This window comes from Takifugu rubripes, chromosome 17, assembly GCF_901000725.2.
Source record: "Takifugu rubripes chromosome 17, fTakRub1.2, whole genome shotgun sequence".
Classification (NCBI taxonomy): Eukaryota; Metazoa; Chordata; class Actinopteri; order Tetraodontiformes; family Tetraodontidae; genus Takifugu; species Takifugu rubripes.
In genome coordinates, this window is record NC_042301.1 from 14,341,781 (window position 1) to 14,360,408 (window position 18,628).

Consider the following 18,628-nt stretch of genomic DNA (forward strand, 5'->3'; position numbering starts at 1 on the left):
AGCTCTGGTTTATATCTGAGCTTCGAAAACAGACAGAAGCTGTGAACAGAAGCATATCAGAGCATCGGTGACAGGTAACGGCGGGTGTGCCTGAAAGCTTTGGGGAGCTGGCTCAGGTTCAGCGGGGAGCTGAGATAAACTGGAGAGCCGCCTCAGCGGAGAGTGAAGCGGCCCTCCCGGAGCTTCCAGGATGACTAAAACACCTCCCTCCGAGCCCGACAACACCGACGCTGCAGCTGTTTGCCGCAGCTGTTTTCGTCACATTGGTGGAATCCCCGTGTGAACGTTTTTAACAAGACTTTTCAACAAGTCCAGCAGCGGTTTTTTTGGATCACGCCGTTAGAAACACAGCACAGGAAACAGGGTTTAGGATTTAAGTGGGTCAAACTGTTACCGAGACAAGAGTGGAGTGTTTTGGTGTCCTACCTATGAGTCGCCGTTCTGGAGGGAGCTGGACAGCAGTTTGGTCTGCAAAGCGGCAAAGAATCATGTGTTCCTGAAACAAGACAACATGAGCGCTGTAAATAACAACAAGGCCTCGCACAAACTGCCTTTTCTTCTTCTCTGAACGACCCGTTAGGTTAAACTGTACGGTGACATGCACAGGCATGAATCAGCCCCGCGTTCATCCTAAATGTTTATGCCATTACATCCTCACATCCAGCTGTGGGGGAGCCGAAATGAGCACGTACTGGGACGGAGGCAGGAAAACCTTCCAGCAGGTCTCATAATTCACCGTAGGAGCTCAGGTGCTTTACTGCCGTTTCAGCCTCATAACTCAGCAACACTGACGTGGCTGCGAGCCCATCACTGAACCATGTGAACCCCTGCATGTCGTAGGTTCTGCATGTTGTGGGTTCTATTAAAGCTGCATCTCATGTCGTCACTGGAGGCTGCTCATAGGTGCCCATTATGGGCTAAACGAACGCTGCTTTCAATGGAAAGAAGCTGCTGGCGAAACAGGAGAACAGTTAAGGTTTTTGCCCCCCCCCCTCCTCCCGGCACGTGGATGAGGTCACAAAGTGGGTGCTTAAAGTTGGAGCTGAGGGCCAAATATTTCACCCCATTAGCTGTTTATTCCAGCGGAGCGCCATTTGTTAGCGCGCAGACTGGAGGAGTTCACGACAGACTGAAATAGGTTTTCTGGTTTTTTTTTGGATGATGCAGCTTTATTTCTGCCTTTTCAGCTTTTGGGAGGGTGTTCGGAGGGGAGGAAGAGTATAAATGGAATATAAAACTTTCCCGCTGTGGGGAGATGGGAGCCACGGCCTGTTTGGGCGTCTCTAAACTGATATGGTTGTGCGGTCTCGTGTGTATTCAGGAGCGCAGACGGGGAAAAAAAGAAGTTGGAAGCCATGCACTGTTGTGACATGTCAACTCTTGAGGTTGCCATGGTGAGGACGTGCAGAAACCTCTGCACAGACGTTTCCTGGGGGCACTGACAGGCCCCATTTATCATGACGGGCCCTCCGGTCGGGTGCTGCGACTGAGCTGGAGTGATGAGGACCTGTAGAACTGTAACTGATTTTATGAGTGGATGTCTACGTGTGTGGAACGGTGCAAACTAGCATTTAGAGGATTTACATTCAACCTGCTTTGATTGTGTTGGTACTTGTGATTTTTCAGGCACTTTCACACCAGAGCTGTTGGCTCTGCTTTAAATGGACCAGAGCAAAAGCTCAACTGAACTCTGGTGCGGATCAAACAAGCTAACTCTGGTACGCCTGGGTCTCGGTTCACCCGTAAGTGAACTCTGGTGCGTTACCCTTACAGTCTAAATGCAAGCGGACTATCTAGCTAAGCCGGGAGTGGAATCGAACCAAAGAGAGATGGATATCCGTTGTCTGTCCCGGCCGATCGCTGAGATGGGGTCAGTGTTGTAACCGCGTGATGTTAAAGTGAACCAAACCAAATGAATGAACGAATGAGTCCCCCGAACTATCCTGAGACACTGATGTCCAGATTGGCAACACGCAGGACCTGGATGCTCAAGCAACAGGTCGGGATGCCTGGACGGAACGTACCATCTGAGGAGGATTTGAGGGAACCTCAGTGGAGGGACGGAGTACAGACAGAGATTTAAAAACCCTCCGACAAGCTCCGCAGTTGTAAAATCTGCCTCTGCATCAGTTACAGATGCAGGATTCTAATAACCTGCTTGAAAAACATTCAGAAGATTTTAATACATATAAAACAAATCCTTATTGTATCCATAGAACAGTCCAATGAAACAATGACCCTGTAAAAGTGAGCTGTACTTCAGGGTTCTGCACTTGATGTTGTGCCTGAGAGCAAATAAAAACCAGCTGGAAGGAGCTGAATGTCATTTCAAAGCCTACCTTATAGGTCAGAGTTCCTTGGAACCTTTTGCTGCAAGACAGAAAAACAAGAGGTGCTTTAATGTTAAAGTGCAGTTAAAGATTTTACGCGGACGAGCGTAATCGTATAAAGGACGACGGAAACTGACTCAAGTTTCTCTCGGGGAGAACGCGGGACCCTGTGGGCGAGCGCTTTGTTTGAGGTGGTTAAACGCAGACGATGATCGCGGCTGATTAAAAATCAACGGGGGGGGGGAGTGGGGGGGTGGGGGGGAAGGGGTCAGAGGCCTGTTGGGTCATGTGGAAGGAAGCCTTGCTTTAACTCAGACCGTTCCAGCCTCACAGTGTGGTTCAATTTCACAGCTCATAAAAAAGCTGTGAACTGCCCGGAATGTCTGCACCTGCAACACACACACACACACACACACACACGCACACGCACACACACACACACACACACACACACGCACAAGCGCGAGTACCTGGAACATGACCTAAGGGGGAACACACTAAAAGTAGCTCGATGAAGACTGATGCCGTCAGGTGTGTGAGCCCATCGCGCCGCCTGACTGCGTGCAGAGTTTGTCTTCTCGCATAAGCATTTTTTTTTTTTAAATGAAATATTTGGGAGGGTGAGAAGGTGAATCGGCAAATTAAAAAGTGTGGAGAACTGTTAAAGCATTCCTCCCCGAGGCGGAGTTTGAGGGCTGTTTCTGCCTACTCAGAAAACAAAAAGCAGCGCTGCTGATTATTCTGTTGTAACGAGGCTGCAGAGCGACGACGGGACTTTTTCCAACTCAGATTTCGGATCCGAATTCAAGTTCAAGCTCATCTCGGACCCCCGACGATCTCGATCGGCGAACGATAAACCTCTGATCCAAATGATCCTGTTTCTGATCTCCGCGTGGTAATTCCGGCGATCACAGTTGCTATGACGATAATCCACAGCAGGATTTTGTATTGACGTTGCAGCATTAGAGTGCTATTAATCAACGTGGTGCTGCTATGGCAACGGGATCAACAGTTACAGTAAGGCCTCTTGCTTCACCTTCTCAATGTGGCTGTTTGCTTTTATTATCTCCAAAAGCCAGAGAGCGATGCTTTTCCAGCACAGCTTAGAATTCTCTACGACACGGCTAAAGAAAAAGAAAAAAATAAATAAACGGAATGTCTCGCCGCTCTTTGCTTCAAGAGAAGCGGGCTCATATTGAATGTGATAAGGGGAGACCCGGTTCTGAATGTGATGTGACACCGCGACGCCGCTGTCAGCAGTGATAAGACGCATGAAGGAAATGGGAAAAAAAAGCTTTGACAAGATTTCCGAGCTGTGCTTGTGCGTAGGCATTAGTGGCGGTGAGCGAGAGAAGCCCCTCCCCCAGGGAAAAGCGTTCTAACCGGCAGGAGCCCAACAACAAAGTGAGGACAAAAAAAATTAAGAAAAAAGCTGAAACGACATGAGGATGAAATGGAACCCCGAGCGGCCAGACACGAACCTCTTCGGGAAGGTGAACTTGACCGCGTTCTGGATGAAGCCGTAGCAACAGGGGCTGACCACGAAGGCGGCCCCCGCTTGGACGCAGTGCTCCATCACCATGTCCGTCGCCACACCGCACGCGTGCAGGGCGACCTGAGGCGAACAGATAGAAACAAAAAAACAAGTCAAGGGGAATTGAAAGCATGCACTCGATTTCAATTAGGGCCTCTAATGGCTGCTGTGGGGGACGCTGGAGAAAACGGGATGAATTTGTGCTTCGGGAGCAGAAGCACGGATGCATCAGGATGTCCCGATGAGGGGATAAAGGCGGGCGTGATGATGACCGACTCTCTGTGCATTAGGGCGATTATGTGGGGACCCGGGTGGAGACACAAAACTAAATATATAGAAACTCATCTGCAGCCTTCGTCTCCAGAAACACGTCACGGTAGAGTTTTAATATCTTAAACGTCTTCTTAAATGTTCCCTAAATTTCCAAATGTCTCCTTGATTCAGAGCCGTGCAGATGCCGATCTGGGAAGAACAAACCCAAACTTAAAATGAGCAGAATGTCTACAGAGCGATGGAGACTTGATAACTCAGCATTTCCTCCCCCATCTACCCGTTAAGGCATAAAAACCAGAACCGGGGATCCTTTTTTCCGAGCAATTTGATGCCAAATATTCTATTACGCAGTTTTTCGTGGCATCAGGGATGAAAAGCGGCCTGTAGTGGTGCTTCATAATGCAGGAGGAGGAGAAGAAGAAGGGCATATTAAAGATAGATGCTACACCTGTCACACCTTGGAAAGAAGATCTCCTGATTCAGGCAGCGGGCTTGTTCTTGCCCAGCTCCTTCATGTTTGACTCGCTTTGCTACATCTTAATTACATTTTGAAACCCTGAAACTTAAGAGTCACCAAATCATGGGAATTAAATATACATAACACACGCTCAGCCATATTTTAAAAAGATAATTATAAGCTAATAAGAATGAAAAGATGTAGACTCCAGAGCCCGCATTATCAATACAATGGCTTGATATGGACTCAGGCTGGTTAAACACATCTGATAACCCCCCAAGGCCAGCGTCTTACCCGAGATGCTAATTATTACTGGATAATGGGAATGAAAACAGGTGTCAGGCCGGCAACAATCCAACCGACAGCCGTTCGGTATTTCAATCACAGCCAGCAGAGCAGAGGAAGAAAAGATTTTAGATCTCTCACCAATATGCAACAGACCCAAGGCCAGCTCTAAGCGCCGTGATGGATTTTTGTATTTTTTTTCCAGGAGAAGAGAAGCTGCAGTGATCCCCTCCCATTAGAGGAATAATGAGGCTTCATTAGATTCTGGCAGTTGCATTCTCCTCCGGTGCTGTTTGGGTCGCAGTCACCACATGTTCACATGGTGCAGCTTGACGCTAATGCTCTTTTTAATCAACAACTCCCCCCTTAGAAACGGTGTGGTGCAAGCTGCAGAGCTTTATAAACACAGTTGCATCACACAGCTTTGAACAGGCTTAATGGCAGCCTAACTAACACCTCGCAAATCTGCGCCTCCACACTGGCCCCACACAGACACCGTACCGGAACCCTGATCCAGCCAAATCCACATTTCAAGCCCATCTTTTTCCGAGGCTAATGTGCTGCTTCTATTTCATCTGACATAAAACAGAATAAAAACTAAACAGGCTGAACACCCAGACCATCCAAGTGGACACAAGAGGAACAGACCCAGGTTAAAGCAGGGACGCAGACGTTTACGCTCCCAATTAAACCCAAGATGGGGACATGTATAATGAGGAAAGGACACAAATCAATACATGTGACTCATTTAGGTATGATAATCTGCCCGGGAGAATGAGGCCACAACAGCAGCTGAAGCTGCAACATGATTCTCTACACAAAGAGGACACCTGTTTCATGCATATTCTGACCAAAATGTGCCGAGCGTTGGAGACTGGGCTGGAGGAAACAAACGCCCACGTGTTGTGAAGAAAAAGAAACTTTGCTGTTAGTATTCTGCCAAGTAGAACGGGTCTCAATGGAGCTCTGAGTTAGCGCAAAATGCTACCGCTAATTACAGCGGGTCGTATATTTCTGCCTGTCCTATAAAGAGCTGAGGAAGACGCTTTTGGGGAGGCACAAAGAAGATGCATCTGTCCACAGCACAGCGATGAGGACACACGGAGACCTGCGTTTTGACTGAAGCATCCCATAATTAACCACGAACACGGCTCATCAGACTGCACATCAACTATGGACGATGAAGGGCGGCATAATTAGGAGATCAAGGGGTTCCAGTGGCGCGTGGTATGCAATGCAGCATTCTCGTTAAGGTTAGTCCCATTAATCAACGGGGTTGAGAGCTACTAAAATATTTATGACACTATTGCAGGTAGCCGTGCAGAAAAACACACATTTACAAAGCAGGATGATTAAACACAGCAAGAACAAGTGGGAGGAACTGCAGCTGCACGGTTCCAGCCAAAACTGAATCCTGGTCCAAAATGGAAAAACACAACAGAAAACTAAGAAACTGGAATGATTTCACCTCTTCACAGCATGATCTGGAGATGGATTTGGCCTCTCACACACCGTAAAGTGTGACAAATTACCAAGCAACAGGAACTGATTGTCTGGCTATAGCAAAGGGCAGAAAACGGAAGATTGGGACAGGCAGGAGACAGATGGTGCTCGGATGAAAGACTCACAAACCACCCTAATTACACACAGTGTCAGAATTACACAAATACTGTATATTAGAGAGCTGTTATTATCCCAACAAATTGTGTGCCTTCTTACATTATTCATGACGCTTTTATTGTGAAAGGGATCAAATTTTAAGGCAAGCAAAAAAAAGCGGGGACGTTTGAACGCATTAAAAAGGCTTTTAAGAAAATGATATTCTACTTTCCAATATTTATCGCCACTCTAAATGACGAGCACAAGAAGAGAACAGCAAAAAAGAAAAAACAAAATTAAACTTAAGAGCTTTTAAGGCAGGACACATAAGACTTTTGTCCTTCAAATTCTGGCTGAAAGTATCTTTAACAGCGCCAATAATCAGAGGGACGATGGTGAGTCAAGATCGGAGGACTGAAAGGTTTCTGATTAGAAGCTTCTCTTCTGGAAATGAAAGGCCATCTATTCACGCTGACAAAAATAATTGCACGTTGACATTTTCTCCAAAAAAAACTAAAAAAAAATATCCATGAGGGAATGGCATGTTTCTGTGCGACACCTGTAGACGAGCGCCTCTGAAAAAGCTACACCGCTAGTTTGCGTCTAGGCCGGAAACACAAAAGGAAAAAAGAATCACACACGGACACTTAAGCTAGCTTGCGAGCAGTCCATGAGCAAAAGTTGGTTGTAATAGCTGGGTTTCACCCATAGAGGGCAGTCACTCTAACGTAAATGAACTTTGACCAAAACGTCACTAATTAATGATGCTATTTCGTAACAAAAACATGTATTTTGAGCAGAAAAATGGGATTTTGCAGTGTAGCTACACTTTAAGGTGTGAGTTCGGACATCTGAACCCAGCAGAGGTTGTTTAATTACACGCCGGATTAGTGGGCTTTCGTTTTAAAATCAAATCCAACGTTGCACCGCTGCAATGAGCGCAGTTCAAAACAAGCGTTTCAAATCCGCTACAGTCATAATCAAAGTCAAACGCTTTCATTGTTTATTTGCCATTAGTTACACCCTCACGCCTGCATCTAATCACCACGATAGAAACCAGCGTGCATTAGTGGGTAAAAGAGATTTCCCTGCCACCGGTCATTTTGTGGTGTTGGGAAAGTGGGAAAAAGCCTTTTGATTTGCAAGAATTAACAGACAATTCACTGCGGAAAGTGCAAATGGCGTCTGAAATATTAATAACATCAACTTTGAGACAAAGAATAATAATACAGCACCACTGTGGTTGCGCTTCTGTGATGATAATAATAATTTCACCAGCGTGCTGCTGCAGATAGTATTGAAATGAAGCATCTCGCTTAGAGCTTTAATTGACTTTCGCCATCATTGAAAAGAACATTTTCGCTAACTGAGAATACATTTATGCCAACTTTTATATTAATAATTTCAATTTTGAGAATAGTGAGATGGCGATGAACAAACAGGGATGGTTTCTTTGCTCCGCTCACCCCGACGTGAAAGGCTCCAGTGAAGTAGTCCAGGTTGGCCTGGATGAAACCAATGTTCTTCAGGCCCAGCTCGGAGCCGCGGCTCTGAGCCCTGAGCAGCGACTCTTCCTTGTTCTCGATGAGGATGACCTGAAGGCCAGAGAGAGATGTTTGGTTAATATCTGCGTTTATTTCAGGAGGAAATAAATGTGAGATTTATTAGCAAAAGGGTGACGAGCAAGCAAAACATCCTAATTTCAAGTTCAAATTTTTGCAATTCCAAATCCCAAACTCTTGGTCAGCTCATAAATCCACACTCCACCTGGCACTCTGGGAGCGCGTGAGCCAGGGCGATTCCGACGTGACCCTGTGGGAGAGCGACAGCGATTATACTTCATCCATGTGAGACGACTGCAAATGGGCTCCGCAGTAAACATGAACACGCATTCAGCCGGGCGTCTGAGCGCGCGTACCGTTCCGCTGCAGAAATCCACCACGGTGTTGCTTGGCCTGGCGAGCTCCGTAACCATGGCGACCAAGTTATTCAGCTGCTGCCTCTTCCTGACTGTGCGGACATCTGACATATTCCCTGAAGGAAGAAGGTAAAAAAAATTAAAAATTTAAATCAAACATCTTTGCACAAGGACCTGGACATTAACAGGTTTTTTTTTAAAGAAGTAATTAACCTTGAACACAGACACCAACACCATCCGGCAGCAGTTACAGCTCATCCTGTTCATTCAAATCATTTCCAAAAGCTAATAACGAAGCACAGAAAGGGAGTCAATTTAAAGAACACTTGCTAAGAATCCAAATAGCCATTTATTATCCTTTAATGGCCTTTGCGCAGCCTGAAATGCCACCCACGCACGACTGCTAGCATCATGATTTACAGCCGGCTCAGGTGACGCTCACAACGCGCAGGTGAAGACAGCAATTATCTCATCGGCACATTTACAGCAAACAGGCAGCACAATCTTTTAATGCCGGAGAAGACAGAGACGGCAGGTCCGCAGTGTGCGAGTAGAATTCATTGTGACCCCCGCCCCTCCTTTTTTTTTTTTTACACACAAAACTTTGAGTGCTGTAGACCCAAAAATCAAAAATATAAACTCGAACTGTCTGTGAGGGAAGTTGCTTTGTCCTAAATGCTACTGCAAGAGTGCAAATGGGTTCTTAGGCAACCAGAGTTAGTGCACGAGTCACAAAGGTCAGAAACAACTAGGCCTCATTTTTTAAACAAGTTTAAAATAGTTCATGAGAGTGAACTCAGATACAGAAGAATCCTGATTGATTATGAAGTTCAAAAGCATTATACAGTGCTGTGTGTGTGTGTGTGTGTGTGTGTGTGTGTGTGTGCTTCTACACAAAGATGAATGGTTTTGGTGGACAACAGGTTCAGCTCAGCCCCACAGGCTACACTGGAGCAAGTGGGTGGAGGCAGGAGAGTTGGACCATGAGTCTTTTTCATCCTCCCTTGTTTTATATTCTGTTCCAGGAGGAAAAAGAATAAATCATTTCTCAGTTTTCATGCCACAGGTTGCCGTTAAAGCATTATGCGCTCTCCATTTTAGATGAACATACAGAACTGGGAAAAGGCGAAGGACACGCCGCTCCCCTAAAGCGATGCCGCGATGCCTCGTCTCAGGGTTTATACTCAAAATGTGACGTATACTTTTATTTTGACACCACAAACGGCTGCTCTTACCCACCGAAACAGAGAGGACCGGTGGATTCTCTAAATTATCGACTGGATCATATTTCCTGGCCTTTCCTCACTCTGATGAGATGCAATCATCTCCCCAGTCTAGTTAAACACTCTACACCCTTTGGCCAGGCTCTAACGGGCAATTGAGCAGATGGTCCATCTTCTGCCAATCCATCAGATTAAATGAGCAAAAGCACTCCATGAATGCATCATTTGGTGTATTTAATGTCCCGTGGGCTGATTTGACATCCATCACCGTGGTATCATCAATAAATAAATAAACTCGGCGGCGTCTGAAGAAAGCACGGCTTTTGCATTTCAGCACAAACTCAAAAGAGAAGAATCAATCACGCACCGTGTTATTCGCCGCTCAGAGGGAGCGCGTTCCCCCACCCCCCCCGGCACCCCCCTCTCATTCCCCCCCTCATGCATTTCAAATACAGCGACTGTCTTCCATCCATATTACGGACACACCGCGACCGGGCGCGCCCGCCGCTGTCATCGGGCTGGGGATGATGCGCCGCCGATGGTTAACCCAGCTCTCATCTGTCGCCGCGCTGTAAACGTGCACGTGCATTTCAACCGTCATTGAGGAATTAAGCCCTGTTTCCATCCAGCTGTAACTGTGTGCGGAGAACAACTTTAAAATGAAAGACTGCATAAACACACACTGCTAACGTGCGCCGTTTCAGGCAGGTTTGCTCTGCCTGAACGTCTCACAGCTCTCGGCTAAGGGAGACGGAGGATCCATTAGCCCTGATATCCTCAGATGCTGCGAGATTCCTACAATAACTGCTGCTGCTGGCACCAATCTTTAATCTTTTCTTCCCCCCCGATGCAGCAGACCTGCCCCGGCCCTTATCAGGCAGGTCCATCACACAGATTAGAATGTAAACACGCGGCTGTGCCACTGGAGGGGGGCTCTGGATGGGCTCGGCAAGCTATTTCCATCCTCTTTAACAAGCAAACATGAATAAGAATTCCATTTACATTATTTTTGTCTTTTTTAAAGCATGACCTCCACAAACCTGGCCAGCACCTTCTCTGATCTTTCTTTGATTTAAAGTCTGACGTGCTCTTCATCATTCAAAAGTGACTTCCTTGTGGAAGCTATGACTGATTCCCCAGGCATCCGCACACACTAGGTCTATTTCCAATGTCCTGTTGAAAGACAACGAGAGACACGAAAAGACAGGGAATACCACGATTACTGCGCTAATGGTCTCGGCTTCTCTGGTCATTGTGATGTGTTAAAAGCGGTTAACACCCACATTTGTAAAAGTTAGACTGCACTAATCTGGTAAAAGGGTGAAAGTTTAGCACTCAGGTTGGGGGTGGATTTATTGCTGGTCCACATTTGGAAACACGGGGGAACTTTTTCCATTAGCCGAATTCTCATCAGGCTGCTCTGTTGTTATTATGGCCACTTTTAGCCACTTTATTTCCCTGCAGAAACTTTAAAACAACAAACAGCACATAGTGGCCAAAAAGGGAATCATTCCACGGACCTGGCGCATGACCAGGTGTCATTTATAATATGTGTACAAGATAAAAACAGTGGAAGTTGTAAAAGGTGTCAAGCGCCTAGTTTCATGTCGGGCTTAGACGGCTCCGTGTCCATCGTAAGCATCAATAATAAAAAAAAAAACACCTCATGGAGCAGTTAGGAGATGGATGACGGGACATTTGACTGCATGCGCTTCATACTTGAGGCACCAGAATTAAAGAGCGACGTGGCCGACGCTGGGATTGCACGAGCGCGAGCACATCTGCGACCGGAACCCTCACCTGATATAATTCTACAATCTGGCATGTACGTGTGCTCCGATGGAGTATGCAGGGTGTCCCAGAAGTGCAACGTGATCAGTTTCAGAGGTCTGATCTTTGCGTGCGTGATCCTGGGGCCATGCCACAAAGGGTGGTTGGTGAAGCGAGCTAGAAACACGAAGGTGAGGTGGATCATTATCTTCTCCACCTGACCTCTGCGTTCTGCTGATCCCATCACGCTTGAAGGCACGACTCCTGCTAGACATGAACGCGTCGCTGATCAGAGAGATCATTTTGCCGTCTGTAAATTCCTGGGAGGGGCAACGCCGACGTTTTCCCATCGCGGGAGCAGTTCCCGACTTCGCCGAGTCATCAATTCCCATTTGAGAGGGAGGTGGCAGTGCTGTTGCAGCAGGAGAGTGTCCACGAGTCAGCAAATTCCAAAGATAACCTAGATTAATTAATCCAATCATTTTAAATCAGACATACAGCAACATGCGGTGCGTTCAGCTTACCAGCGTTTCAGTAGGATAAATGAGTTGCAGGAAGAACACCACAAGGAAACACATAAACACCACAAGGAAATGGGAACACGAATTATAACAGCCAGAAAACAGAAGCTCAACTTCGATCTGTCACACGTCTTGTATCAAATGTCCCCCAGCCTCTCACGGATTCATTTTAATAATATTAACCAGCAAAATACAAAGAATCCAATCATCCAAATCATGGCTCCTGCCACTCAGACATAGGAAAAGAACATATGTAATTACAGCAGCGCATTAAACATCCTTAAAGGCAGCAAATTGTTCGATCGGTCGAGACCATCAAAGCTCCATTATCAGTAATTTCCCTTGCAGAGAGGAAAAACTGACTAACAAACTCCTATAATTGCTGTTATTCTAGCTCTAATCTTTGCTCTCACGAGTGGCGCAGAGAGGCTTTCAGTCGATAGCTTTCATTAGCTGCTCAGGGACAAACATGGGAGCGAACATTGGAACATTTGATCATTTCTGGCCCTGGATACTGTATATGAAGACCGACTGTTGACGAGTCCCCCCCCCCCCCAAAAAAGAAAAGGAAAATCAGACAGTGATTCTTCGCCGTATTTGCACAAAACGGAGAGGAAAACAAACAGGAGGGGTAGCGACGAGCCCGACGAGAGGGGAAAGGGCGGGGGGACGCCTTTTGTCAGTCAAAACATGAGCAGACGTAGCTGTGGGCTACAGCCTGCATAGTTAGCCAAGAGTCACGGTCCCTCCCTCAGGTCACAGCAGACACCTGCGCGTCAGCACTCTCAGGAGCAAAGCAACACTTCAGTCTTTCGGACTTCTTGGGGATTTTGTGGAATAAAGCAGCCGCGTAGAAATTTGCTGCCATAAATTCCCTGCAGCTGAAGCCTCAGAATGTTTCTCTCTCAGATCGGAGGGCGGGAATCTCAGCCCAGACGCCGAAGGTTTTCCTCTTGCGCAACATAAGAAAGACAATAGTTGTAGGACTAAATCAATGTTGTGATTTCCATTGCTGGGAAATGGAGATTATCCTTTACTGTGTTGCCAAACACACATTTATGATGGCAACAGAGCCTAGTTATCCTTTCTTTCCTTTCCCTGGAATCTGTTGATGACTATAACATTGACTGAACATTTTCCCTCTTTTGGGTTTAACGATGTTTTGTTGGTGTTGTTTACTAGACCTCAGTGAAGTGGCTAAATAGTGTTTACAATCCTTTGCTTTAAAAACCCGAGGACTTGGTTATCGATCCCTCTTGTCAATTAAATAGTATTTGCCGCGGGCTAAAGGAAAAATAACCATTTTGGCCGTTGAGAGAGGATTTAAACGACTGCATCGCTCCTGACCGAGACGTTCGTATCTCAGTTCGGGTAAGACAGAAAGGGCCCGAGGCTCGCCGGGAGCCGACACGCTGGTCAACGGCACAACACTTTTATTCCGCTTGTGCGCTTTTAATATAAACGTCTTCGACTCCACAGACGCTGAAAAACAAACACCTTTCTTTGGAAAAAGCTAGCAGCTCCTGAAGTGAGGGCTGCACCCCAGAGGGGTGACATAGGCATCAGTTAAGGAAACACTGGATCGCTGTGAGGTGTACACGCGATCCAGAATAGAGTAAAAGTGACATGCAAACTTGATTTGGCACGGGCGGAACCAATCTGGGCGCGATTCGAAATTCTCTTTTCTCCACTGTATAAATGGAATACATATTTTCTGAAAATACAGTCCACAAATGGCTTTTTTTTCTTCTTTCATGTTTCCTGGCTCTCTTCCTCCCTTCACACTCACTGCTGGATTTCTTTCACACTAAGTAGCCCATTTATATTCCGTGCACACTCCTCCCTTTCATCCCTCGCTCCCCGCAGCCTGCGAGAGCTGTCAGAGTATGGCAGTAAGTGCCGCGACGTTGGCATCCGCGGAGGGCAGTGTCAACATCTCCGGGCCTGCTTCTTTTGTGAAATCTCCAGACCAATATGACTTCTAGTCCTCATCTGGTGGCGCTAATTCGAGGGTAAATAAAGGCTGGTTGGAGTCCAGCCAGACGGCGCCGCCACCGCTCCTCCCGACTTTCTTCGCTGGAGAAGTTGCCAAAGCCCAGAGGCCGCTGCTGAGACAAGTAAAGGGATTCTCCCGACAACGCTGCACATTAGCACTTCGCTCCACATTGTCTGCACGCCCCACAAACTTCCTCCTTGGAGAGAAGGAAGTCAAGGTTTTTTCTTTGTTCGTAAACACAAAATCCGATGTTCCGTGAGGATGTTTTGGCACAAGCTAGGCATCGTTGGTGTACACGCAGAGGAATCCCCAACACGTTGATCCCCACACCGATCCTCCATCCGGTGAATGGAATTGTGGGATTTTGAGTCATTTCGCGCCGCCCATGCGTTAAAATTTTGAATCCGATGAATCGCGCAAACTAATTATTCTGGATTAACGTGGTAATTTTGACAGCCCTGATCAAAACCTGATGGATGAGAATGACGCAGGAACCTTACAGATTTAGGAACGACTGAGGAATGGAGGCTCCCACGACCTGGGCGACCAATATTTATGATTAAATGTTCTGCCGATGCAGAAAGAGACAAAACACCCCGGCGCACAGCAACTCGCCCGTATAACGGTGAAAGCTAACACCGTGCAGGTGCAAAACAAAATGGCTAAAAGCTCCTCTGCCGAGATGCAGTGCTGACACAAATGAGACGCGGTGGCGAAATCCTAACAAGGCCTTCGACTCGGCCACCGGAGGGAGGTCGTCCATATGAGAGAAACATATCAGGCAGAACAGGAGAAAACCAAGGACGACACATCATTTATTAGTGTTCATCAGACTCAGACCATAATAATAATCTTCAAATTCCTTCCGACGGGATGGATCTACCTGCTGGAAAATATTTTAATTCCGTTGTCAGGATTTTTTGAAATGTCAAAGGAAGAATAATGAACAGATGGGAGAGACGGTGGGGAAAAAAGCTGAAAGGTTACTGACCAAGCGAGAGCGGCGGCACGGAAACACGATCTGCACAGGCAAAAATGGGATGAGGCCAAATAAACATAGAAACTGAGGAAAAAGGTGGAAAGAAAAAGAAAACTCCGCCAGAAGCTTTTTCCTCCGTTTGATCACGACTCTTCACGTATCTATTCAGTCTTTGAATGTGTAATAAGTAACATCCAGACGTTCTGAAAGCTACACGCTCCTGCTTTACCGTGTAGCTGTGGTGGAATGCTCCATCATCCTGTAATTCAAAGTAAAAAACTCCTGGTCTACGGCTGCGCCGATGACTCCCATTATCTCTAAAAATGCTCCTTATCAATGGCGCAAGCTGCGTTATCGGCTCAATCTCTGAAGCGCCAATAACTGAATTATAACACGGTTTATTACATTCAAATCTCTCACCGTCTTCCTTTTCTTAATCTTATCTCTCGAAGACTGAAAGAGACTTTTAAAACTGCGTTTCAAAGGAAAAGCCTGTGGAGAAACGAACCCGATCCACATTCAGCTGAAAATACTAATCAGCCACTAATGATGAAGCAATAGTTCAATGGCACGAGTAACGAGGCGTAATCTGAGGCCCGGCGAAGGCTGGCCGAGGGTTATCCCAACTGGCTCCTTCCTCCGTGTTAGCACCGCAACACCTCGCCTAGAGATTAAAAATGAATATTCATGGGGTGACATTTCAGCCCTCTCCTCTTGGAGTCGGGCTGGTGGCTCTGCATTGCAATGGGTGGCAGCTCCGACATCGCTGCAAACACTTAAACTCAGCTTTTTGGGGAGGGTTTCAAGTTGAATTTTAGAAATAAAGTGCCAATTATCCCAGTAATTGGAAGTAACAAAGGCTGCTATCCGCACCTCCGTGGTTACGGCTTATCTTTATCTCCAATTTAAGGGCTCTAATGACTTCAATTAATCAGGAACGAGGGGAAGGATTTGAGGGTCACAGCCTCCTGCCTGTGCGCCAACAGGAAATATGGACTATAACAGGCTATTCATGGAAATAGCCGCTAATGCTCGGTCAAGAAATTTTCCAAATCGTTTTCTCCAAATCACAATGTGTCGGAATCAAAAGGTGCGCGTTGGACACAGACATTATAGAATTCATCTGAATTGCTCAGATTTCAACCAAAAAGCCCCTTAAAAACACCTTCAAATATGGACTATCCAATACTACCTACGTTCAATACCCCACAATAACAAAATAAACACAAACACATAAAATTCTGAGCAGACAGAGAAAAACAATGAATTCATGCAATATGGAAGGCAAATTGACCTCGCTTTGAATATTAAGGAACGGATCTATAGCGGCTGTTCTCTCCAGGAACAGTTTTGTTCATGTCGCGTGACCAATGGCGGGCTGGGATTTGTTTAAAGACCTCTGGCTCTGACTCGCTCCACATTCCACTTTATTAAAAGTTTTGCCTGTAATTACAAAAGCGATATTTCAGAAAAGCCGGAACCTGTCGAAACTGCATTCCTCACAAAAAACTGGAGCCCGGAAGCTGCAGATCACATTCAGCTGGATGCAAAAACACGTCCCCTGACATTAAAATTTAATGACTTTGGTGATTCGCCGCCTTCACCTGTAGCATAAACATGAGGCTGATATTTGCACTCTTAAGGGAAATGTCAACACAAATGTGGGCCAGGCTGCTGTGAACGGAGGGACGTCTTCGCCCTGACATTTCTGACGGCCACGTTTTCCAGGCATTTTATTAATTTACAGCTTCATCTAAACTTCAGAAGTGGTGCAAGTCACCAACGATTCAAATCAATTCAGAAGATTTACCCTTTATTAAAATTGAATTTGGTGGTGTTTGTAAGCTGGAAAAATAGGGAAAAATGTCCTACTAAAGCCCCTGGAGTGCCACATCCAGAGAAGGATGCCATTTTCTTTTGTCTGACGGTGACAGAAGAGGTCAGACTTGATGACCAGAGCCTCAAAAAGAGACGTTGCCTATGAGCCGGATGACCAATCAGGTGCATTGAAACGTGCGCCGAGCTGTTGCCGAGCGGCTGGATGGGCCGAGATGTGCGTGAGTGCCAGGTGTGGACCGGGCCTCAGGCTAAACCTCTGTCTCCCAGCAGATCTCCGCTCAACCTGACAGCTGGACAAGAGATTAAAAAAAAGCTGAAGGAATGGCGGCCACAGTGTGGGTTCACATAAAAACGGAACTGTTAGCTTCATCCCGCCATTCCAAAAAACAAACAAACTGGATAATATGACAATCAAATGATGATTAGGGTATCTTGGAGAATAAGTGAATCAGCAAAGATAAAATGGTGCGGAGTAAAAAGCTTTGAGTTTGAACAGGGACCTTGTGGGGAAATGTTGAGTTTCTGACCCTTACAGGCATCATTAGCCAGGAACAACTCTGGGCAAATATTTGACTTTTCCTCGCTGAACACACGGAAATGATTAAAATACAACAAAATGTTCAGAAAGCTGAACATAAACTACCAGGGAAACCTAAAATCCTCCGAATGGGTATGTTAATTGCTTATTTGTTTTTGCTTTAAACTCACTCCCACCACTAATATATTACTTTACAAAGTTCTGGTGGGGGTTCTGGTTGCAAACCTGTGCTATTTACACATCCAACACCTCCTGTTGCACCCCAAACACACCTGAGGGGGGTCTTACAACACTAAATGCTTATTTAATAGCAGCAGTACAAATAATAATCTCTGCAGCTCCTCTTAATAAGAGGAGCTTCCATAAAAGTGGAAGAAACAGCAGCTCACATGACTGAACCTAATTCACTGTTCATACTTAAATATTTATAAGAACAGTTTTAAATTTGATATGGCAATTAGGTATTGTCTGCAATGTTTATATGGCAACAATGAAAACTTCAGAGAAATGGTTTTAATGATAGACGGAGACATGCAGATCCAAAATGAACTGAGTTTATGAACAAGTGATGATGATAATTATCAGCAGAGTCATAAAACGTGGGCCGAAAATGTACATAAAGAAATACTGAAGAATGAGTGAAGCTTGATAACAGCAATGGAATAAATATAAAGAATAAAGAGAAACTTCTCCCAGAAATAAATGGGCTTTGACATAAAAATAAGTAAAGAGCTTTTAAATCTCTGCTTAATAACAGTGGGGTGGAACGCCTGAGGGGACATCACACCTGAACAGGAACACGTTCCTGCATCTGTAAAAGCTCGTTTTTACTAACACGTGAATGTTACATCCAGTCAGTGACAAAATGCTTTAAGTTGTTTTTGGGGATTTCCATCTGTGATTCATTGTACACAAAATGTTTCTACTCCCAAAGTAATATTAGAGGCATCTGGAGCCTTAACGCGGCAGATGTTTAACACGTAATTTTCCCCAAGACTGATGAGCACATTTTACTTTATTTGCTTTGCTTTTACGGCAAAACATTTATCGGCTTCTTTCCCTTTTATTCCGACGCACATATTTCCCTTAAAGAATAATGTGGAAAGTCTGTTCACAGACAGATTAACATTAAATTTCCATTCCATGGTCCCATTTAAGGCAAGCTGCACTGAATTTATGTACCTCAAGAAATCCGTTCGTACAGGAGAATGTTTGATATTTTCCAGGGCGGCGTGAAAACGTGTGCAAAAAAAACTTTTCCAAACTTTACAAATCCCAGAAGACACCAGTAGTGTTCCTCCATCCCAAATTTCAGATTTTGACTGAACGTGATTGTTTTTTTTAAAATCCTTTGTAATCTCTGCTA

At 45.7% G+C, this 18,628-nt stretch overlaps 1 protein-coding gene across 1 annotated transcript in view; it reads right to left on the bottom strand.

The window, feature by feature from the left end:
* Positions 1-18,628, bottom strand: part of gstcd (glutathione S-transferase, C-terminal domain containing) — a 30,233-nt gene that overhangs the window by 3,110 nt on the left and 8,495 nt on the right. Inside the window, exons 5-10 of the mRNA XM_003972439.3 lie at positions 8,397-8,512; positions 8,246-8,290; positions 7,945-8,073; positions 3,812-3,945; positions 2,340-2,370; positions 427-496 (exon numbers count right to left, since the gene is read on the bottom strand). Of these exons, the coding sequence (XP_003972488.2) occupies positions 427-496; positions 2,340-2,370; positions 3,812-3,945; positions 7,945-8,073; positions 8,246-8,290; positions 8,397-8,512 (525 nt within the window). The remainder of the gene's footprint in view (positions 1-426; positions 497-2,339; positions 2,371-3,811; positions 3,946-7,944; positions 8,074-8,245; positions 8,291-8,396; positions 8,513-18,628) is intronic.